Source organism: Leptonychotes weddellii, chromosome 11 (genome assembly GCF_054177405.1).
Source record: "Leptonychotes weddellii isolate Sample4059 chromosome 11, ASM5417740v2, whole genome shotgun sequence".
NCBI classification, from domain to species: domain Eukaryota; kingdom Metazoa; phylum Chordata; class Mammalia; order Carnivora; family Phocidae; genus Leptonychotes; species Leptonychotes weddellii.
The window spans coordinates 14,462,895-14,485,239 of NC_138379.1; the positions used below are offsets into that span (position 1 = coordinate 14,462,895).

The 22,345-nt window shown below is 60.9% G+C and overlaps 2 protein-coding genes across 10 annotated transcripts in view; one reads left to right on the plus strand and one right to left on the minus strand.

Moving 5' to 3' along the window:
• The first annotated feature begins 318 nt into the window (after positions 1–318).
• Positions 319–16,212, plus strand: TP53I11 (tumor protein p53 inducible protein 11). 4 transcript variants are annotated; one of them, XM_081798280.1, is made up of 9 exons: positions 319–488; positions 1,021–1,147; positions 9,917–9,989; positions 10,749–10,908; positions 11,511–11,569; positions 11,803–11,851; positions 12,267–12,363; positions 13,334–13,435; positions 13,927–16,212. In XM_081798280.1, exons 4-9 carry the CDS (start codon positions 10,780–10,782, stop codon positions 14,058–14,060), a joined length of 570 nt encoding a protein of 189 aa, XP_081654406.1. In that variant the 5' UTR covers positions 319–488; positions 1,021–1,147; positions 9,917–9,989; positions 10,749–10,779; the 3' UTR covers positions 14,061–16,212. The 4 variants fall into 4 exon arrangements, with proteins under 4 accessions (XP_081654406.1, XP_006747142.1, XP_081654405.1 ...); XM_081798279.1 differs by having other exon boundaries at positions 321–488; positions 10,760–10,908; XM_006747079.3 differs by lacking the exon at positions 1,021–1,147.
• A 916-nt stretch (positions 16,213–17,128) lies between these two features.
• TSPAN18 (tetraspanin 18) overlaps positions 17,129–22,345 on the minus strand; it is a 180,838-nt gene continuing 175,621 nt past the window's right edge. For all 6 annotated transcript variants that reach the window (XM_081798273.1, XM_081798276.1, XM_081798277.1 and 3 more), the window contains 2 exons: positions 21,558–21,641; positions 17,129–19,438 (listed from right to left, as the gene is read on the minus strand). In XM_081798273.1, coding sequence (XP_081654399.1) covers positions 19,391–19,438; positions 21,558–21,641 — 132 coding nt within the window. In that variant the 3' untranslated portion in view covers positions 17,129–19,390. The remainder of the gene's footprint in view (positions 19,439–21,557; positions 21,642–22,345) is intronic.

Sequence of the window (22,345 nt, forward strand, 5' to 3'; positions counted from 1 at the left end):
GCCAACCTGCGGGGGTGTTGAGAGTCTCAGGAAAGGGGCGCAGTCTTCAGAACTTGCCAAGAAAGTCTTCCTGGGTGGCGTGCGGGCCCTCGGCTCCATTCTCCAGTGCCTTGTCCCGGGGCGTGAGCGCGCCCCCCACAGGCAGTCCCTGGGAAAGCCTCGGCCGGGGAGCCCCGGAGCCCAGTGGCCCCAGCCCCTCTCCCCCTCCCGCCCGGCGGCCCCCCTCGGGGGCGAGGCAGCCGGCGCGTGGGAGGGGACGGTGCGCCATTGGCTTGGCGCGGGACTGAGAGGAGGGACCAGCGCGGGCCGCCAGACTCGGGTAAACCCCGGGCGCGCAGGACGCGGCGCGCAGTCCCGCCCGGCCCGGCCCTGCCCTGCCCTGCCCTGCCCTGCCCCGCGCGGGCGGCGCGATGTGAGGCGCCCGAGGGCCCGAGCGTCCCCTGGCTCGCCAGCTCCGCGCAGCGCCGGCACCAGCATGCGCTAGGAACGTAAGTTCTGTTCCCCGCCGCCGCCTCCGAGCCCCGCACGCTCCCCTCCCGCCGCCGGCCGGTGCCTGCGCAGCGCAGCCCAGCCCCGCGGGGCTTCTGCCGCCGCAGTGACCGCGGCGGACCTGGGGACCCCGTGCGCGCGAGCTGGACGCCCCAGGACCTCTTGGCCCCGGCGGATAATGCCAGGACTCCAGGGGTCCCCCCCCGCAAGGCGCAGCCCCGCAGCCCCTTCGGTTACCTTCCGTGGCGCTCTCCACTCGCCGCCCTTCCCGCTGCCTCGGTTTCCCTCTCTCCCCCGGCTTTCTGCCTTCGCTGTCTCCTCCCCGTTGGACTGTTTTATTTCCCCCCTGCCTCCCCGTCTGCTTCGGAGCTAGAGAGAAAGAGCCAACAGCAGTTTCTGTCTCCCTGGGGTCTGACTGTTGTCCCCGCGCTCGGTTCTCTGTCCCCTCCCCCCCATCGCCATTGTTCCCCGGTCCGAGGAGTGCGCGGCACAAACTTGCGAGTGCCCCTCCTTCTGTCTTCGCCCCCGCAGGGCCGCGGACCGCGGTGGCGGAGTTCCCGCTGGCCGGACCCACTGGTTGGGCGGGCCGTGGGGGCGCCCAGCCGCCCGGAGCTCCCCGCCTGGTCCCCAGCTCTCAGGCCCGGGTCTCAGAAAGTGGGTGAGTGCCTGGAGCTAGGAGACGAAGGACACAGTGGAGGAGGAGGAAGCCAGACTGGGAGAGACCCTGGTCTCCGGGCCGGCGAGGGAGGAAGGGGTGGGGGTGGGGGAGGAGGCAGAAACCGTAGCCGCGCCTAAGCCCCAGTTGTTGGGTGGGAGGGTCCGGGAAGCACAGGTGGAGACGGACGCCCCCCAGTCTCCCCTAAGTCGCGCGCTCAGCGGGAAGGTGACAATGTGGGGCCATTGGCCTGGCTCTCGGTGGGCTGGGGCTCCCTGCCAGGGGCAAAATACTCGCACCCATCCTGGGGCGGGGTTGGGGGGGTCTATCGAGGAACCGCCACAACCCCGCGCGCATCCCCGGCGCGCCCGGCAGGGTCGGGCGCTTGCGTTGCCTCCCCTCGTTCCGCCCTCCCCGCCCCCACCCAGTGCCGGGCTCCCGCCTCCCCCTCGCGGCCCCAGGGGAGCGGGTTTCTTCTCTGGAGCAAGGTGGGCGGGGTGGGGGGCTGGAGCGCGCAGAGGCCGGAACCCCGGGGCTCCTCTGGAGCCAAGGCCGCGTGGGCTCCCCACCACCGCCCCGCGCTTCCTGGTTGATTTCCTTCGGACAAACTTCCTGGTGGGGCAGTCCTGCGGGGAGAAGGCATCAGGGCCGCGGGGATGGCCACCTCAACGGTGCGGCCTCTTGGACCTACACCTCTGGTGGCTGGTGTAGAGGGGCCCACGACCCTCTGCAGCCCAAAGAGCCCAGGGACACAGAGTGGGGTGGGGTGGGAGGCGCTGGTGGAGCGCCAGGAGGGGACACTCCGTTCCTTAGCCTTAGCCGAAGCCTCACACCAGCCCCACGCTCAGCCCCGCAGGAGGGAAAGTTTTTCTTGTTGGGTTGTTAGGAAATAAGGCACTGTGTATTCTCCAGGTCTCTGTTATGCCATCTATAAAATGGGCCATCTGGTCCTTGAGGTCCCCTCTGACTCCATTAGCCAGGAGCAAGCTGCCCTGGCTTCTCTTTTTCTGCCCACGTGTTGTGGGTTTAATCCATTCTTCCAAATTTGGAGTGCAGGGCTGGGGCCCAAAGGCCTTCACCCATGTCTGGCTGTCAACACCTGCTGGATCCCTACCCCCAGGCTCCAGCTGTAGCTTCTCCAACTCTGTACTCTGCTGCCTCCCTTCCCCCCCCAAATCTTATGCTAGCCACCCCCCGCCCCGGAGAAAGGGCCTGCCCCTCACTATGTGAGGGTAGGAGAGCAATGAAATTAGCAGTGACCCCTGATACACATAGTTCTCGACTCTTCTTTCCTTTGATTGAACAAACTGTGGGCCCTATACCAAAGGTGATTTAGTGAACCAAGTGCCAGACAGTTCGGGGCACTGGGAGACAGCTGAGAACAAAAAAAAGATTCTTTCCCTCATGGAGCTGACACGTAAATGGTGGAGGGACAAATAATAAAGTAAAGTATATAGTGTATGGGGGGGTGAGGGGGGAAAAGTTGAGTGTCAGGCATGTTGAGGCTGGGGTGGTTTTGCCATTTTAATGGGGTGGGGTTGTCATTTTAAATAAGGTGGTCAAGGAGGCCTTCCTGAGGAGGTGACTCTTGAGCCAAGGCTCTGAAAGAGTGAACTGTGGGGATAGCTTGGGGAAATAAAGATCCTGCAGCGAATGGCCTGTGCAAAGGCCCTGGGGCTGAAATGTGTCCGCCATATTTGAGAAACTGTAAGGAGCCACTGTGGTTCCAGTGGAGTGAGGGGTGGGGCAGAGATAAGAGGCAAGGCTGACTGAAAAGGGATAAAGGGTGTCCCTTTCACAGATGAGGGAAGTGATGCTCAGAGACGACCTGAAAGTCTCCACAGGACATGCAGGAGCCACAACGGCAGGGCGGGGTGCCTGATGTTCTGCGTCCTGGTCCATACTATTTTCACTTCACCCTGCATCTCAGCTATTCACTGGCAACACTGGTTTGCGTCCCTGCCAGGGTCAGGCCTGGCCAAGTGCCGGAAACGTGGAGGGGAGCCACCCAGGCTTAGTACCTCAAGGTGTTCCGTATCCCTGCCACCCATTGTCAGCCGTTGTGAGCGCCTCAGGGCAGCATCTTCCTCCTGACCCAGCATGACCCTTGTTCCCTTCCCATTTCCTTCTTAAGGCCACCCCTTGTAAACACCCCATTTTGTATCCATGTGTAGCTCCTTGAAGGGGACTGAAGCTGGTACGGTCAAGGGGGAAACGGAGGCAAAGAAGCTGAGTCTCCTAGCCTGAGAATAACAGCAGCGACGTTATTACTGAGCATTCACTATAAAACGGGTACCGTTCTAGGTGTTTTTGTGCATCTTCTCATCAGTGGGTTGTAGGTGTCCTTATTACACCCATTTCACAGATGAAACTGAGGCCCACAGAGGTGGTGTCACTGGCCCAAGGCCATGCAGCTAATAAGTGGTAGCACCAGGATTTAAACACAGGCCTTTTGAGTCCTGATCTACTCCTTTGACCCTGAGCCAGAGCCCCAGACCCTGGGGGGAGATGATCAGTCCTGGGCTGTTGTTCTTGCCCATAGCATCCTGGGAAAAGTACAGGGACCCTTTTGCCTGCCTCCCCCAACCCACCCAGAAGGCAAATCACCTCCTGCTTCTGGAAAAGTTGGCTTAAAATGGTGGAGCATCCCTGCAAGGAAGTTCGCCTGCCCCCCTCTTGTCCTCCCGTTTCGGAGGTTTGGAGAGAGGTGGGAGGGGCAGTGAGGGGGATGGCATGTGTCCGCTGCCCCCTCACCACAGCCCTGGCCCCCGGAAGCACCAGCTGCCTTTGAGGGCCCTGACGTGGTCACTGGGCTGGTGGGGGCCGGGCAGGCCCATTCCCCGTTGAAAAGGACAGAAATTCCCCTTGCGCTCGCCCTCTGTCAGCAGGGACAGGGACGACCTAGTGACATCTGAGTGGTGACGGCTGGCCGTCGGGGGGCTGAATCCCCCTTGCACAGCAGCCTCAGACCCGGGGGGTGAGGCCCAGGGATGTCCCCTCCTCAGCACTGCTCTCCCAGCCTTTCCAGGGTGCAGGGAATGTTTATTTTTGGTCCCCGAAGATCTGGAGATGTTTGTTTGTGATGAACGTTTGGGCTTCCCTCTGCCACTCTGGAGATCAGGCACCTTCAAAAGAAAGAGAACTAGTAGATAAATTCTGTGTGTCCCCAGGGGCAGCCCAGCAGCTGGGGCTAGGGCCTCGTGTCCTGCCGGCGAGTGGATTTAGAAGCCACATCGGGAACATGACAGAGACCACACTCCCAGTTTTCCTTAGATGAGGCGCCCGAGTCCCAAAGTCGGGCCCTGGTTTAGCCGCGGTGGCAGACAGAATCTCTGGGGACCTCAGCTGTCCTGTGTCCCCGCTGGGCCCCATACCAGCTCCCATGTTCCTGGAGGTTCTTGGAAATGGGACGTGGAATCCCTTCCTTGAGTCCGGGACTAGGTCTGTACCTCTGGCGGGCTTCGCGTCACGCCCCCTCCTGTCCCCCTCCAGCTCTACCTGTCGTCCCACCGCTCGCTTCCACCCTGAGCCCGGTGGCGGGGGCGGGTGATGGATGATGCGGGACCGGCTCCCCGTCTACTCATCTACTCGAGAGGCAAGGCTGACTCAGGCAGGCTCGGCCTTTAGAACGACTATGCTCTCGAAGGACGCACCTCCAGGAGGCTCTGCTGCCGCAGCCTCGCCTTGGCTTGGTGCCTTCGCCCCGAGACCCACATGACCAAACCTGCACCCGGGAAGCCACGGTGATGACGTCAGTCATGATGTCAGTCAGGCATCAGGCAAGCCCCCTTTGTGTCCTGTGACTTCCTGGTTTCGCTGTAGTTCTGCCACCAACCTGGTAAGTCAGGCATCTTGACCCCCATTTACAGCACAGGAATGGAGGGTCTGCATGGCTAATGGGCCCCAAGGCTCAGGCTAGGAATGAGCATGGGTCCGTTCACGCCCACGCCTCTCCAGCACAGCCCTCGAGAAGTGAGATTCACTCTGCCTGAGGGCTCAGGCTGGGGGGTTCTGGGTTGGGGGGTCTTTGAAAGGCCTCTCGGCCAAGGAGCTGATGGGCCGCCCCAGGAACGGACCACGGGGTGGATGATGGGGCAGGGGGGGCTCTGGACCTTCTAGCCTCCCTGGCCTCCTTGCTGGCCCTCTCCCCTTGCCCCCCTTTCTCTCTGACCGCCCGCCCGGAGGCCCCCTCTGTCAGTGCCCCCTCTCCTGGCGCTGCGCGGTCCCACACCCCGTTTCCAGCTATTTTGCTCCAGTGTGATAAGAGAACAATGGGTCTCCCCGTAGCCCTTCCCTGGTCCTGCTGGAGTCACAAGGCCTTAACCCAAGAGAGGCTAGACCCCAGGAAGGAAGGAGTTCAGATACTGGCAACCTGCCGGGGGCTTTCAAGGGGCGATGTGAGGAGGAAGATGGCTTACGGCTTAGCTCTTCCTAGAGGTCAGGTTCACCAAACAGCACCCCAGGCCCGGCACACACACACAGACCAGCTCCTCTCAGGATATCCATTTATAGCGTAGTTAACTTGCTCCCGATTTCAGCTCTGCCACTTAACCCTGAGAAGCTTGATTAAGTCCCTCAGGCCTTAGTTTCCTCATCTGTAGAATGGGGGCGACAGTACAGCCATTCTCATGGGGTTGTTTGGGGGCTGCCAAGAATTCCTGGCCTGGAAGTACTTGTCCTCTGCCTCCAGCCCTGGGGTGGATGCTCTCGGGGGCAGTTCCTGCCAGATGGGGAGGGACGGGGGCACTGTCCCTCCAGCAAAGGGTCTTGTTTGAGAAGGAAGTGGTTCTTGGCTGTGATGTTCAGCATCACAGTGACTCTCCGCTGCATCACCGGGAGGCTCAGCAGCTGGTGGGTGTGCTGGGCCCCAGGCCCCCTTCCTCTGTGCCTCCCCCCCGCCCCACTGCTGGTCAGGTTTCTAAGCCAGCCCTCATGGGCACAGTCTCCATGCCGGGGACAGCTCTGCAGTCCGACTGTTTCTATGGAAACCAGGCTTCCTGGGAAGGCTGCAGGGGATGGGGAGAGGTCCTTTGGGACCAGCATGGGAATGACGCCCCAGCCCCACCTGACCTGCCGCCAGGACAGGGCCTTGGCAGCCGCCCCATAAGCAATGCCGTTAATTGCTGTCCTGTATGGAGCCCATAGTAGGTGCCGGGCCCCCTAATTGCCTTTGCTCAGGGTCTCATCACAACCCCGTGAGCTAAAAAATAGTACCGTGGTTTCACCAAGGAAGAAATGGAAGCTCAGAGTGGTTAGGAAACTTTCTTGAGGTCACAGACAAGAGAAAGAGTTGAGGTTTGAGCCCAAGCTTGCCTAATCACTAAGTATATGCACCCCCCCCCGTTCTCCCCTGACACTTGCACCCCTGATAAGTTTCTCTGTTCCCGGCCTCTCTAGTCATGACCCCCTCTGTCTTGCTGCCACTGGGAGCTCTTTGGGGATGTTCTTCCTGTCCTCAGATGTCCCTGCACTTGATGGGAGGGGCGGGCAGGGGCGTGGGGGGGGGGCAGTGCTGCAGGGAGTCAGATCTTGGCCAGCGGTCAGGTGGGGGGACAATCCCTTCCCCAACTCACGACTTGGTGACAAATATTTGGTGAGCTCCTCACATGCCAGGAAGTGTCCCAGGCTCCGTGAGCAAGACCTACAGAAAGCCCTGCCCTGGGGCGCTGATCTTCTAGCGATGGCCACAGCTTTCTGAGGAGGGGGGCATCGAGAGGTCTCACCACACTGTCTCCCCCAGTCCTGACCCCCACCATTTCCTGGGCACTGCATGGGCCAGACCCTTCGCCAAGAGCATCTGTACCCACTCTCCTATGTCTTCAGCACCCTAGACCCACTGGTCCGAGGCCACCGGCCCATAGGAGAGGTCCGATTAGAAGCCAGCCCCGCTTGACTGCAAAGCCCCTTTCCTGCACTCGCCAGCCACTGGCTCGTTGGCCCTCTCCGGGCCTCAGCTTTCTGCCTCATCCAGTGTGTGTTTGGAGCCTCCCCTCCCCTTGGGCCCTGCCCCGTCTAACTGAGTGGGACCCCGGGTGTTCTGGGTGGAGTTAAGGAGGCCTACTTCCTGTGGCCCGGCTGCCCCTCACTGGCCCATGCCGATGGAGCGCCCACCGTGTGCAGAGGTGCAGCAGGGAGATTCTCGGACTAGACAGCAGCCCTGCCTTCAGATCACAGGGTCTCCGGGAGCCCGAGTGCCCATGACGGGACCAGGGTATGGGCTGGAAGTGGCCCCCTGTGGCCACCCACACTGAGACCCACGGGAGTCCAGGCGACAGAGGAAGAGGATGTGTCCTGGGAAGGCCCCTGAGGAGGGGCTGTGTGGCCCTGAAGAATAAGGAGGGTGGAGGTGGGGAGGAGCAGGGCGCAAGGAGGACCTTCCTGGCTGGGCAGTGGTTCAGAACTGGGAACCACCATGAAAAAGGACAGGGACTTCCTGGCTTTATTGGGAATCAAGGTCGGAGAGGCCCGCCAGGCGCAGAATGTAGAGGGTCATGAACTCGGCCTCTAAGGGGCTGCAGGCTACCTTGTCCCAGCTCCTTGCTTGGCAGGTTCTCCTCCACCCGCCTCTGCCCTTAGCCTCGGGCAGCCTGGCACAGGGGAAGGGGGGAGCCCTGGGGGCCCTTCGAAGGGCAGCTGGCTCTGGAAAGGAAGCAACGGCCCTATCAGGCCACTGTTCGCATTGTGCGCGGCTCAATGGCCGCATGAAGAACGGGAAGTAGGAGCGTGGGCAGGCAGGGCACTTGGCCCCGGGCCCTGCGCATGTTCCCTCTCCTGGGCCTCCTGCACTCACACAGAGGGAGTGTTCTTATTAACCCCATTTCACAGGGCAGACACTGAGGCTGGGAGAGCTGCAGGGAGCTGCCCGAAGCCCTGCGGCTGGTAAGAGGGCAGACCCAGGATCCGAACGCACCCCCGGCTCAGCCGCGGTGCAGGGAGTGGAGCGGAGGGAGGTGCCCTCTGTCCTCACCTAGGTTAAAATGAGGCCAGGCTGAAAAACACCTGTGGAGTGGGAACGGGAAGAAAGTTCGAGGGCAGGTCTGAGGGGTCCATGTGTGTGGTTTGCCTTGGGGGGGCATGGGGGGGGTCTGGCACGTGCGTGGGGTACTGCAGCTGTCTACCTGTGCTCCCCAGGCGGGGCCCCGTGCTGTGGGGGAAGAAGGGACAGAACTCAGTGCTCAGAGTAGTTAGCTGTGCCAAGGCAGGTGTCGGGGACCCTACTCTCCGATTTCACTCTCCCCAGGAGGCCCTAGGGCCGTTTGAGGGTGGTGAGCTCCTTGCTGGCGGCTGGGCTCGGTGGGGAGGCCACCGTGGGTCCCTCCAGCCCAAGTACCTGATGGCGGTGCCTGTGGATGAAGCCTGTCTCCCCTAAGAGTCATGCTGGCATCCAGTGGAGCCCAGGCCACTGCAGTCCCCTTGCTGTACCCCGTCCCAGGAGGCTGGCACTCCCACAACCCACAGCCCTTGCTTTGCAGGTTCGGGCCTGCGGTGCGGAGGGGAGCGTTGTGTGTGTGTTGGTGGGGAGGGCTCTTCGGGCAGAGGAAGGCAGCTGACGCTCTGAGCGGGGGTCACTGAGACAGCCCGGGGCCTGGCGGGCTTGACCCGAGTGCCACCTTACGCCACGGGACGGAGACCTGTGCGTAACTGTCAAACTCTGGAAACAACCCAGATGGCCTTCAGTGAGTGACGGGGTCAACCAACTGGTGCATCTTCCGCCATGGAATATTACCCGGCCCTAAAGAGGACCAGGCAGGGGAAGCGCCCAGCAGCCCGAACGAGTCTCAGAGGCATTTTAGCATTACGCGGAATGGAAGAAGCCGGTCTCAAGTGGTTCTCGGCTATATGAGTCTATTTATCTAATGTGTTTGAAAAAACAAAACAGCTAGAGTGACGGCCCGGAGATCAGTGGCTGAGGGGGGCGAGAGGGGAGGGCAGGGGAGGGCCAGGGCAGGTGTCCCGATTCGCAGGTGGTCCTTCTCTGCATCTATATATGTGCTAAAAGTCATGTAACTGCAACAACAAAGAATGTCGGTTCTGCAGTATGTAAATTAAAAAATGAAAGGCCAGAGGGGAGGCTGGAAGAGGAAGGAGGGTGAGCGCTGGGCGCCCCGGTGCTTTCTTGGCTGAGGCCCGGCGAGGGAGGCGGGCCCCGGCGGTTCCCAGCTGTGGCTGGCAGCTCTCGTGGAGGGCTCCCGGGCGGTGGGAGGGACACCAGGCTGATTGTCGCCTCGCTCCGGAGTCACGAGAAGTGGTGGCAAGTGCTGAGGTGTGGGGACAGTGCCCGGCCGCCCGGGGGAGCAGCGTGGTTAAACCCTGCCTTCTCCGGTGGGGCTGGCCACCCCCCCCATCAAATGGTCTTGGGCATTGGAACTGTCTTCATCGTCAACCCCGGCCACCTCCGTGCCCCCAGGGTTGGGGGGGGAGGGGACCGCATAGCGACCCCCATTTCGTAGATGAGGAACTAAGGCCCGGGGGCTGGACATCACTCACCGGAGACCCCGAGGCCGACCAGCGGGTGTCTGTGGGCCTCTATAGAATGAGATGCTGGAATACGGCATGTGGTGCTGTCGGGTGGGGGGTCCTGGAGTTACTCAACCCTGTCTCTGTTGAACTTTGTTGACCTTGGTTTCCTCATCTGTAGAATGGGTGTAAATCGTTCCCATCGCGTGCCGGGGATGGGGGGCGCTGTGACTAGAGGAGCCCAGGGCCACCCCTGGGCCAACTCTTGGAAACCTTTGCCTCAATGGAGTCCACACTTTTGTCTCCTTTGCATAGGTTTTGTGCTGATTGAAGGCGAGACCAGCAGTCACCTCATCTCTGTGTCTCCCAGCCCAGTGCCTGGCACAAAGTAGGTGCCCAAGACCGAGCCCGAGGTGGAGCTGGGGGGTGGCTGGGGAGTGGGGGCTCTGGAGGATCGTGAGCAGACAGGGGTGGGGAAGAGGCCGGTAGTGGGTGTCTCCGGCCAGAAGGCTCTCCTGGCCATCCTTCCTCTGGCTCTCCTGGGTCCTGGGGACACCCCCCTCCCCTTCTTTCAGTCCTGGAAGGTTTGAAGGAGGTTGTCTGCGAGACAGGGAGGGAGGGCTTGCTGGACAGAGAGATTATCTGGGCAAAAGTTCAGTGTGGCACCTGGACCCCAGGACTTGGGCAGATGTTCCCTCTTCTGGCACAACTGGCCCGGACTCCTGTTTGCCCCCACCTCCCAGGAACCTTTGAATGTGGTCTCCACCTGGGTCCGAATGCCTTTCCCGGGCCCATACACTCCTCCAGGGCCTTCTGTAAGGCTCCAACCAACCTGATTACTCGGGGTGCACCATGTCCGTGGAGGCCAGATGGGCTCACACAGCTGGAAGAGCTTTAGGGACATCCTCCCCCTTCCATTTTATAGATGAGGAAGCGGAGGCCAGGAAGAGGAGAGGCCCTTTCATCAAACAGCCAGGTGGTTAAGGAGCCAAGTACTAAGTCTGGGCCCCCCAGATTTCTTGCTGGTATTCCAGATGCTGCCCCAGGCTGCCAGGGAGGTCTCACCAGGCCCCGGGGTCAGATCTGGCTGTCCCTGAGGTCTGGGAGCTGGGCAGGACCTGTGGCTGAGGCTGGTGTCTCCCCTCAGCCCTTGTGTAGGCACCAGGCTCCAGGACAAGATGGCGGCCAAGCAGCCCCCACCTCTCATGAAGAAGCACAGCCAGACGGACCTCGTGAGCCGCCTGAAGACCCGCAAGATCCTCGGCGTGGGCGGGGAGGACGACGACGGGGAGGTACACCGCTCCAAGGTGGGCCGAGGGGCCTGAAGCTGGCCACACCCAGGGGTCCGCCTCTGAACACCCATTTGGGGAGGCAGGTCTGGCCTGCCACTTGGGAGAAGAGTAGCCACGGCCTGTGGAGCTGCGGGAGCCCTGGGACTTAGCGCCTTTTTTTTTTTTTTCTAGGAACTTAATGGAGATGTCAGGGCAATAATAACAAAAATGAAGACAGATCATTAGAATGAATTTTGTGCTTATTATGTGCCCATTACTGCACCAGGTGCTTTATAAGTATGATTTAATCCTGCTAGTCCTGGGAGATAGTTATGAACCCCTTTTATCGGTAAGGAAACAGGCTCAGAGAAGTCAAGGTCAAGCCAGTAAGTGGCACAGCCAGGCTTTAAGCCTGTGTCTAGCAGACCCCTGAGCTTTAATCTTACCCACCGTATTTTCAGCTTCCCGTAAGCTCTGGTGTCAAGAAGAGGCAGAGGGGGGTGGCCTCAGTGTGACCTTCCCAGCCTGGGGGACCCTTTGGCTAAGCAGAAGAACCCAGGTGGGTCCCTGGGCATGCCAGGGGCTCAGGGAAGGGAGTGAGTGGGCTGGGCGTGCCCCTGACCCCTCTTTGTCCACAGATCAGCCAGGTCTTGGGCAATGAAATCAAGTTTGCTGTTCGGGAGCCTTTGGGGCTGAGGTGAGCGTCGAGCGTGGGTTTTGGTGGGTGCCGGGTTATGGGCAGGTGCTGCGTGAGGCCCCGCCTCATCAGCTTTGCCCCCGTGTCCCTGTGCCTGTGACTCCATCCCATTGCATTCCCTCCCCCTAAAACCAGCCATCCCTGGACCTCTTGGCTGGAGAGGGGAGGGTCCCCTGGGGCCTGGAGGTGGCAGCGAGGGGGCCTGGCTGTGACTTTTCTCTTCACGCCCCCAGGGTTTGGCAGTTTGCTTCTGCTGTGCTCTTCTCCGGCATTGCCATCATGGTGAGCCCCCCTCCCGCCCCCCAGGACCTGGCCCTGGGTCTGGCTCCCTATGTCCCGCCTCCGGGCCTCTCCTGGGGGCTCCCCTCCTGCCTTGGGGCTGCCTCTCCCTTCATGGCCCCGTGCTGAGGCCCTGCCTGTCAGGGCTCTCTAGCTCCCTCCACAGTCCCAGCCTGAACCCTGCCTGCTCTGGAGCATCCTGGATCGCATGGTCCATGTTCCTGACTCCTTGCCCCTGGGAATCTAGAGCCTTCTGTCCTGACACAGGGGAGTGGGGGACAGCCACGGCTCTGACACTGGACTGCCCCAGACACCTCAGCCTGGCTTCAGGGCGGGGGGGAAGAAGGAAGATGTCCAGGGGGTGTTTCAGCAGCAACCCCCTCCCACTTTACTCTGAACTGCCCACCCATGCCCGCAGGCCCTCGCCTTCCCTGACCAGCTCTATGATGCCGTCTTTGATGGAGCCCAGGTGACCAGCAAGACCCCCATCCGCCTCTACGGTGGTGCGCTCCTCAGTGAGTATTGCTAGGACAGACGTGATGGGCAGCTGCGGCCCAACAGAGACTGAGAGGAGCTTGGCGAAGCCTTTCTTTGTGCAGGGGCTCCCCTTCCCAGCACCCCGCCTACCCCCTTCAGCTGAGGAGTCTGTCTCTGCTGGGTGTGTGCTGCCATCTTGTGGCTACTGCTGGAATACACCCAGGGGACGGGGCTGCGTCTTTGCCATCGTCTGGGGCAAAGGCTTACCGAGTGCTTACTGTGTAGTGCACCCCCTGGTCATTGGGGTGCAGAGATGAATGAAGCTCAGGCCCTGCCCTCCAGGACCTCGCCACCTAGAGGAGGAGGCAAAATCAACACAGTGTCTGGAAAATCCCTCCCACCCTTGGGCCTCTCGTTTGAACCGTCCTGTTTCCTCTCCGATTTGAGTCACACACAGTGCCTGGTAGGAAGCTGAAGTACAGCTTTTAAAGCTTAGCACAGGTAGCGTCCGTCCTCTTCACCCGAACATTCTCTGGCTCCCTTTTGCCTGCAGAATAAAGGCCCAGCCCCTCCACCTGGCTTTCGGGGTGGTCTGTGGGGTGGATCCAGCCGACCTTTCCAGACCTGCCTCCCCCAGATCCCACAGTGGGCCCCGGACCCCAGCCACATCTCATGATGCCCAGCCCTGCTGTTTCAGCAGGCCTCCCTGCCTCTGTACACGCAGTCTCCCCAACCTCGTGCCCATGGCGCCAACACTCATCCCTCAAGGGTCTGCATCGGTACCGGGGGAGGGGGCAGGGGCTGGTGGCCACTGGGGCACCTTCAAGCCCTTCACCCAGGCAGTGGGAGACCTAGGGTTATGGGGTTAGGTCGGATGATGGATGAGTTTTAATTTGGGGAGTGTGCGTGGGGGTGGGGGATGTAGAAATCTGGGATCCCGCCCCGCCCCCAAGGGGGTGGGTGGATCAAGCTGCCGGCTCCCAGTCTACCCTTCTTCCCCCGCCCCAGGCATCTCCCTGATCATGTGGAACGCTCTCTACACGGCCGAGAAGGTTATCATCCGATGGACTCTGCTCACCGAAGCCTGTTACTTTGGGGTCCAGTTCTTGGGTGAGTCCTGCGGTGGTCAGCGAGACAGGGAGGCTGATGGGGTGGGGGGTGCGGGCAGGGCAGCTTGGCCCCTGGCTCTCCAGCTCCTGCCACTTGGCTTCCAGGAAGGGATGGAAATCTGTCTGGGGGGAGGGGCTCACGCGGCCGTGTTTACCTGTATGTCTGCACACTAGTGCTCACAACCGGACACATACGTGTGCCTTCTTGAATATACGTCATGCGCGTCCACGGCCTCCCACACGCACGTGCACCCGCAGCCTCCCCTAACCCATCGCTCACTTGTGTACCCAGCGCACGTCGACAGCGCACACGCAGTGTGGCCCCCACGCTCGCCCTCACCCCCGTACCTGCCCCGTGGGGGACATCAGACCAGACATGTCCGTGAGGTCCGGCGGCCGGCAGGAGCCCCCGGCGCAGCAGGTCAGCCTGTGTTGGGGGCTGAGGCACACCCCTCCTCTGACCTCTGTCCCCTCCCGGTCTTTCTCCCGCAGTGGTCACTGCCACGCTAGCTGAGACGGGCCTCGTGTCCCTGGGGATCCTGCTGCTTCTGGCCAGCCGCCTCCTTTTTGTCGCCATCAGCGTTTACTACTATTACCAAGTCGGCCGAAAACCCAAGAAGGTCTAGCCACTCGCTGGGCCAGGGTCCCCTGTGGAGCAGGGAGGCCCCGGGACCTCCGTTTCCCTCTGGCTCCTGGAAGGCAGGAAGGACCCCACTCGCCTTCCTTTTCTCCTGGGCACCCCCAAATGCTGTGATCTCCTGGACTTTCAGGTTTGGGGAGGGACAGAGCCTCGGCACCTCTGCCCTTCGCCCCACACAGCACCGCCTCCTTTTCTTGGCTCTCTTGGCCTCCGGATCCCCTGGATAGACACTGACTGAAGAGCTTGAGTCATGGGGTATTGGGCTAAGGCGAGGCTCCTGCCCCTTCTGCCAGGAGGCCCTTCTTTGGTTTGAGAGAGGTGTGCCCTGCTTCCCCGTCCTCCCCCCACCCCCACCCAATCTAGTGCCCACACAGCTGAACGTGGCCTCTGTGTATGCCTGGGAAATCTGACCGCTTGACCCTGTGCCTGTACTCGGCGTGGGCCCTCGCCACCTGTGGGAGCTGCCGTCGGCCCCGTCGGCGCACGTCCCGGCCCTTCGCACAGCCCAGCTGTGGGGCTGACAGGCCGGGATGGCTGTCTTTGAGCTGGTACCTCCCTCTTCAGCCTCTCTGTGAGGCGGGCCACCTGTAGCCAGAGCCCGTCCCCAGCCCAAGCCCGGCCACCACAGGCTCTGTCCTAGGACCTTGCTCTAGGCTGTTCTGCCTCCAGCCCAGCCCCTGGAGGCTCCCAGGAGCCGCCTCCCCGCAGCTGGCCTGGGTCCAGAGGCCACCAGCAGCCTCCCTCCCCCCCAGGCCGGCCCTGGCAGTGGGCACAGAGCGAACCCTGTGGAGGCTCCTGTGAGTGATGGGGTTTGGAGATGAGGAAGAAAGAGAAGCAGCGGCATTTCCTGGTCCCTTGGTATGTCCTTCAGGGTCTGCTGTCCGCTTGGCTCAGCCCCCTCACCTACCCTCACCCTCTCCCCAGGGTGCTGCCCCGAGACCCGGCGGGCTAGGACTGGGTGCCCTTCCAACTCAGCACAGGAAATAAATAGAAATATCTCAGCAGGCCTCGCTCACGTCCCCCACCCCACGAGCGGCTCCCTCAGAGCTGAAGCCCCCCCGCCGTCCCGCCGCGCCCTTCCCGGCCCGTGGGCCCCCGTTGTCTGTCACTCCCCATGCTCCCCTTCCCTCTGGGACACAAGCGTGTGCCCCAGGCGTGGTGGCCCTCATGTTCTGGGGACAGGTGTGGAGAAAGGCAGCCCGGGCCCCGCACTTGCTTCTCGTCTTGGAATCGAGTGTGTTCGGTGGGGCGAGGTGGGTGGTCGGCAGGGGCGGCCCGACTCTGGCTGCTGCTGGCTGCACGCCTGCCCGGGAGCCTTGCCCTGTCGGCGCCGGGCCACTGTCCCTGCAGCCACGCAGCTGGTCCCCAGCAGAGCAGTGCGACTGCTTCTGTCCCACAGCTGAGGGGAGAGGCCCCGTGGGTCGGGGAGCAGACAGGAACCTGGTGGCTAAGGAGAGGCTGGGCTCTTTCCCCACCTCCGTCTCCTGCTGCTGCAGTGTGGGCCCCTGCCCAGAATCCGGCTGCTTGCTCGCCTACCTGTCCTCCAGGGCCACAGTCCTGGCCTTTTAAGGCCTCCTGACGTCGGCTCCTCCTCCGACGGGTGATGGGTGGTTTGTCCTCGTGCCCAGTGGGCATGGTGGCCGGCCGGGAAGTAGAAAGCTCGGGCTGGCCAAGCGGCCTCACCGCCCGCGCGGCCTTGCCCCTTGGGTGGTCAGGAGGGCCTGCCGGGATGACGCTAGCTTGACATTCCATGCTGCTGGCTTGGACATCGGCGCTAGGCCCAGGGGGAGGGAGCCTGGCAAACAGCCATGTGGTCTGGGGACATGGGGCGGGGGCACATTAAGGCAAGGAGCCATTGCTGGGATGGAGGCAGGGACGATGGGGAGGGGGACCCACACATCTGAAGAAGACCCAGGGTGGGCCCAGCTCTCCATCCTGAAGGCTTGGGACGACTCCCCCCGACCACCACCACCCTCTACCCTTGTCCCTGGAGCCCAGCACCCTCCGGCCAAGCTCCCGCCTCAGCCCCCATCTCCCCCCACCCCAAGCAAGACCACCTTTCTTCACAGTCACTATTTATTCTTCGTTCCTTCTTCTTTTTGTAAGAAACAGTCACAAAAACCAGTGCAAAACCATCAGTGTGGGTGTCCTGTTTTATATTACAAAAACTCCTCTTGATATAGAATATAAAAAGGGGGGGGCTCCCAGGAAATAAACATGATAAATTAGCTCTGCTATCTACCGCAAGGAACATTTACAGTTTTCAAAATAGACTTTCGACCTAGGACCCACGGGGGGAAGGGAAGAGGGGGCTTCTGGGAGATGGGGATGCTGGGGCCTTGGCTGGTTTGGGGTGTCTGGTCTGGGGCCCTTAGGCATGGAAGGACGAGAGGGACAAGAGAGCCTCCAAACCCTTTGGATGGCTTCCCTCTTCCAAGAGGCAGGGGCTCTGGAGCAGGAAGCTGGCTTTCAGTCCAGGGTGTGGGTGTGACCATCAGTGGGGGGTCTGCTCTGGCTCCCCCCCACCACAGCCCCGTGGCCCCAGCAGCCAAACCACAGCCACCAGCACCTGTCCTGGGCTGTATGTGGACCGGCCCAGTTAGATCTCAGTGCCTGGGAGGGGGGCAAGCCTGACTGGGGCTGGGCTCTAGTCTTCACGCCTCGGAATGGCTGCAAACAACCTTGCAGACCCCTACCAGCCTGGTCAGTGCTAGAGACTGCCCGCTCTCCCTTTCCAGCCCCAGTGTGGGCAGCGGCGGATTCGGGGCTCCTTGGCACCTTTCGGGAAAGCCCTTGGGGATGAGGCTCACCACCCGCCCTTGAACCTGCCTCAGCCAGATGTTCCTCTGGGACCTGCCCTGCCTCCCACTGATTCTCACGGGGGTGGGGGGTGGCAAGGGGTGGGAATGGACAAGACTGGGGGAGGGAGGGGGGCGGGTGCCAGAGGCTGGGCCCTTCTTACCTTGAAGGCCCCAGATTCTCCTGGCTGCTAGGGGACCAGATGGGACCCGGAGGCCTGGGATGCCCCTGGACTGGAGCCACACGGCTGCCCCGTGAGATCAAGTCCCGCTGTTTTTATTTTTGTCGACCTCAGACCAGCCATTTGCCTCTGCCAGGAAGCTGGAGCCAAGCATGTGGGTGGGTGGGTCTAGAGAGGAGCAAGCCCAAGGCCTTGCTCAGGCTGGGCTGGGCTACCAGCTGCAGGGCGCTCTGGGTCCTGGGGACGCCCAGTCGCTGGGGAGTTCGTGGCATCATGTCCGGAGCTGCCAGGGCGGGCTGTTACAGGGACAATATGGAAAGCCCCAGCTTGGAGACCAGGAGGGGGGCCTGGGACTGGGGGGGGGGAGGGGGGCAGCAGAAGGATGGGATGGGGAAGGGGAGAGTGGGGAGGAGGGTCAAACCCAACTTTTACAGCAGGCACAGAGCTCAGGGCTGCATCTCTAAAGGGGGTCGGTGGCAGAGCAGGGAGGCACGGGGCTCCAGCCATAGCTCCGTCTCTCCCAGTGGCTGGCAAGCTGGGAGGCTGGAAGCTGACACAGGGCCTGGGATTCAGAATGGGCTCCCCCCAGACCCTGAAGGGGGGCTGTGGGGAGGAGAGAGGGCACCATGCTTACCCTCCCAACGGCATGCCTGTGGCAGACATCACTAATCAAGCCTTAATTGTCTGGCTGACATCACCAATCAAGATTATGCTGTCCTCCCCATCCCCTGGCCCCAGGCCAAAGCTCAGATCCTCTGAACAGCCCCCGGCAGTCACTCCTGATTCACTGGGGTGGAGGCATCTTGCAATACAGTTGCCAACACTGGTCTAGAATGTGAGGCCTGTGTATGAGGGACTGGTTTGTGGGTGCTGTGTGGGTGTGAGTCTAGGGGAAAACCTCTCCCTGCCCGAGCCTGGAAGAAACACTCAGAAGTGTGCTATGGACCATGAAGGGACAGGAAGCCATGTGGCAGCAGAAATGAGATGTCTTGGAGCTCTTTAGCCTGGAGAAAATGGGGCTTGGGGGAGGCAATGTGTGGCCTTAATACTTTGGGAAGGAGAGAGAGTGAGTGGGATGCCATGGATGGAACCAGAGAAAAACAGAGAACTCTAATGTGCACTGAGCTGATGCTAAAAAATCAAAGTCCGAAGACAGAAGTCTGTCTTGGGAGGTAGTAAGCTCCCCATCATTGGAGGTATGCAAGAAGAGGGTGGCAAAGTCTTGGCAGAGATCTTGCAGAAGACATCCAAGCCTCAGTTCTGGGTGGGGAGAGGAGAACCAGATGATCTTGGGGGTTCCTTCCAGCCCTGGGAGCCACAGAGTTGATGGAGAATAGGGAAGGGGTTGGGCTTGTAGGAAGAAGTGGGCAGTGTGGAAAAGAGATTGTCGTGTGTGTGTGTGTGTGTGTGTGTGTGTGTGTGTGTGTGTGTGTCCCTAGGGGCTTAGAAAGAAGTATGGGGAGGTGGGAGGGGAGCAGGGAGGACAGTCCAGAATTTTCTTAGCTGTGGAGCTGGGAAGTTCTTGACCAGCTGGCTTTCTCTCTCCTGGGGAAGGCAGGATGCTGAGGCCAGGGAGGGGTGTGAGCAGCAGATCTGCTGGGACCTACAGAGGCCTGGAAGGAGCAACAGGCAGCCGAGGGACGACTGGGTTCTTGTTCAGAATTGTCATGCATATGCTGTGTGACTGTGAATGAAAAAGTGCCCCTCTCTGGGCTTTCCAGATTATTTGATCCAACAGATGAGGGAAGCAAGGACCCCACCAGCTAGGCCATTCTTGGATCCAGTATCTGTAGCCCACTCTTGGCCCCAGCCTGGGGCAGGGATAATTCCATCCTCAGAGGACCAGGGGTTGAACGTAGGTTCCAAGTTCTTAAGGACATGGTGACTGAGTCTCCTTGGGGCCCCCCGGGGCTTTGTCGACCTCTGAGAGTTGCTTTTGCTTCCTTGTTGGCTAAATCCACACTTTCTTGGCACCTGGAGCTGAGGAGAAGGCCCAGGCCCGGGGCTGCCAGAAGCTGGTGGGACCGAGGAGGGAACCTGGTTCTGGGGTTCCTTTGGTCTCTAGTGCAGACTCCTCCCTGGGGTTCAGGTGCCAGGACCCCTGCAGAGAGCCCATGGCACCCACCCGGAGACCAGGTGGGGTCCATCAATCCGTAGTCTTGTCTTCATTTTGTTGTGTTAAAAAAATAGCTATTTTCCTCTGCCCCTTCTCCTGGCCACTCATCATGACCTCACCTCCTCCCCTGGGGCCAAGAGGGCAGGGGCACCGGGGAGGGGAGGGCTTTGGGTGCTGGGCAGTGATGGTGGGTGAGGCTTCAGGCTCCAGGCCACGCCCTCTACTGGATGCCCCGGAAGAGACACATGGCAAAGATCATGGCGAAAAGCTGCAGAGAAAGTAGAAGTTGGCTTGTCAGCCTGGGCTCCCAGCCAGGCACGGGGCTGTCCCACCCCAAGGGGAAGTAATCATCGGCCCAGAAAGGGGGCTTACCCATCGCTGGGCACACTCCTGCAGGAGGGATCCCTGACGTTCCCTGAGGGCAAGCACCTTTTGCCAGCCACTAGCCCCCCTCGTGCAGCATAGGCATGGAAAGAAGGGGGCTTTGGACATGGGTTCAAATCTAGCTCCCCTATTTGCCAGCAGCAACCTTGAGCCAAACGTGTCCCTTCTCTGGGCCTGAGCATGTCCTGAGGGCTTCCTGAGCCACAGGCCCAGTTCTAAGTGTTTTCTCAGAAAACTTTGACAGAGCAGGAGGCAAGGCACAGAGAGGTCATGCAACCTGCCTAAGGTCACACAGCTGCAAGGGAGCTGGGGTTTGAGCCTAGGCACTCTGACCCCACAGCCCATGCTGAGAAGTGCTGCGCACCCCGCTTTCTAACTCACAGGAGGGGAGTAAGACTGAAGTATAAGGTGATTAATGACGCAGTGATGCCCGTTAGATAGTGGATGTGGGAGAAAGTGACCAGCATCATTATTAACAGGCCGGGAAGATGTAGCCCTTGCTAGAGTTGAGAGCACAATCATTGAACACCTCACTAGGGCCCTGGGGGAGGCGGCGGTGGGCAGGCAGAGACCCAGATTCAGGGATGCCCCTCTGACCAGAATGGCTGAGGTCCCCACAGACAGGGGTCTTCTTGCAAGTAGCACAAGGGACAGTCCCCAGACCACAGGCTCAGGGCCAGATCTCTGGTCGGGGAATTGGGGTGGGGGAGGTGAGGCCGGGACAGGGATACAGCAAAAATCCCTTTTTGGGAGCACAGCTCTGCCTCCCATCGGGGTGCAGCTGGGCTTGTGGGTTGGGGGGGGCGGTGAGGACAGCAGGTCAAGAATACAGACATTGTCTAATAAGCCCCTAGTACAACCGGCCAGGCATGGAGTCCCCATCCTCTGCCATCCTCTGCCATCCTCACAACGCCCCGCAGCAACCCCGGCCTGGGAGCAGGGTAGTAGCTCCATTTTGCAGAGAAGTCCTCTATGGCCCAGAGGCCCCGTCTGGGGAGACGCGGAGCTGGAGTTAACCCCGAAAAGCCCGTGTTCTTCCTGCACGGGACACACGCCTGCGATTCCCACAGTCCCAGCAGATTTATCTGTCTCTCGTTCATTCCCCCCGCACCCCCCCGCCCCGTCAGAGACTCTGTTCACCTGGAACGGTGCTGGCATACAGTAGGGGCTCAAGCTGTGCTTGCTGAATGAACGAATAAATGACCCCTCCCTCTGCCCCATCCCCAGTAGTCTCCACAAAACTGCTCCACGTGGGGCTGGAGGACACCCTGAGAAGGAGGGGCAGGGAGGCTGCCTGACTTCGTCTCCCCGCCTGCCCACGACTGGCTGAGGCCCGGGAGTGGTCTTTCCTGGAGATGGTCAGGCACGGGCTCCGCGGTCAGTCCCAACTCCGGGAGGAGAGGTTTGAGATCCAGGAGCGGGGGAGGTGGGGAGAGAGGAGGGGCAGCTCCGCCCCTCGGCTGAAGCGCCACCTGGTGGCGGCGGCCGGAGTCTGCAGCTGCCTTCCTTTCGAGGGGGCTCCGGGACTGGGGCTGAAGGGGGTTTAATTAAGACCGTCCTTGTGAGGTCGACAGGGCCCCACAGGCCCTGAACCCCCCACAGAGAAAGGGCCTGATCTAGAAGCACACAAGCCGCAGCCCCTCCCTCAAGGCAGCGGTGTTGAAAGTCTGTGGAGTTCTCTCTGGATCTCTGGGGAGGATTAGCCAGAGAGGAACAGGGATGGGGAGGCAGTGGGAGGAAGATTAGGGGGTGACTCTCAGAGCCTGCCCACTCACTGCCGGAGACTTGCTTAGATGAGCCCAGAGTCCAACAGTGACTCAGGCAACAGAGAGACCCAGCTGGGCTTACCGCCCCACAGTTCCCGCAGTGGGGGACCCATTTGGTCCTGGATTTAGGATGTGGAGACAGAAGTAGGCTGGGCGGTGCAGGCCATGGGGGATCTCTCCGGGACCCCATCTGTGCCTTGCTTCTGGGGAGCCGCAGAAGTGGGGGCTTTTACTTACCTCGATGGCCAGCACCCCTATGGCAAGGGCTCCAGCCAGGTAGACGTAGGTTTCAAAAGTGTTGAGGATCACTGTGTAACAGCCCTGGGAGGGAAGGACCAGAGGTGAGGCCATAGCTGGAGACAGTCTGGGGTCAGGGGCCAGCATCAGGACCGAAGCATGAAGCCTGGAAACTGGCCTGTGGCCCCAAAGCTCAGGCAGCAGCAGGCTTACCCTGTCAAACCCCTGTTGGCACCGCTTGGTGGGGAGGGGGTGGGGGGCAGGAGGCTCATGAGCAGCAATTTGGCAGCATCACACCAAAGCCCCTCCTGGCCCTCCAGCTCCTCAGGTGGGGCTGGGAACGGCCAGCCTGAGCACCGCATCCACCATAAACGCTTTGGGTAGTAGCCACAGCGATTGGAATAATGAAAAATTTCCCCAAAATATCTGGACTCCCTGCTGCTCTCGAAAAACCAGGAGATCCAGGGGCGCCTGGTGGCTCAGTCATTAAGCGTCTGCCTTCGGCTCAGGTCATGATCCCAGTGTCCTGGGATCGAGCCCCGCATTGGGCTCCCTGCTCCGCGGGAAGCCAGCTTCTCCCTCTCCAGCTCCCCCCGTTTGTGTTCCCTCTCTCGCTATGTCTCTCTCTGTCAAATAAATAAAATCTTAAAAAAAAAAAGAAAAGAAAAACCAGGAGATCCAGCAAGTGGAGTCATCATCTCTATATAGCGGTCCCTGTCAGATGGGACAAGGGTTCCCTGGGGGTCCACAGCCCCCGTCATTCCCTGTTGAGCTACACCCACCCTCTC

Excerpts from the sequence above, each read along its gene's own strand:
- TP53I11 (XM_081798280.1), top strand. The coding sequence starts at position 10,780 with ATGGCGGCCAAGCAGCCCCCACCTCTCATGAAGAAGCACAGCCAGACG. Across the intron at positions 11,570-11,802 it reads CGGGAGCCTTTGGGGCTGAG|GGTTTGGCAGTTTGCTTCTG; the intron begins GTGAGCGTCGAG and ends TCACGCCCCCAG. Across the intron at positions 13,436-13,926 it reads CTTTGGGGTCCAGTTCTTGG|TGGTCACTGCCACGCTAGCT; the intron begins GTGAGTCCTGCG and ends TTTCTCCCGCAG.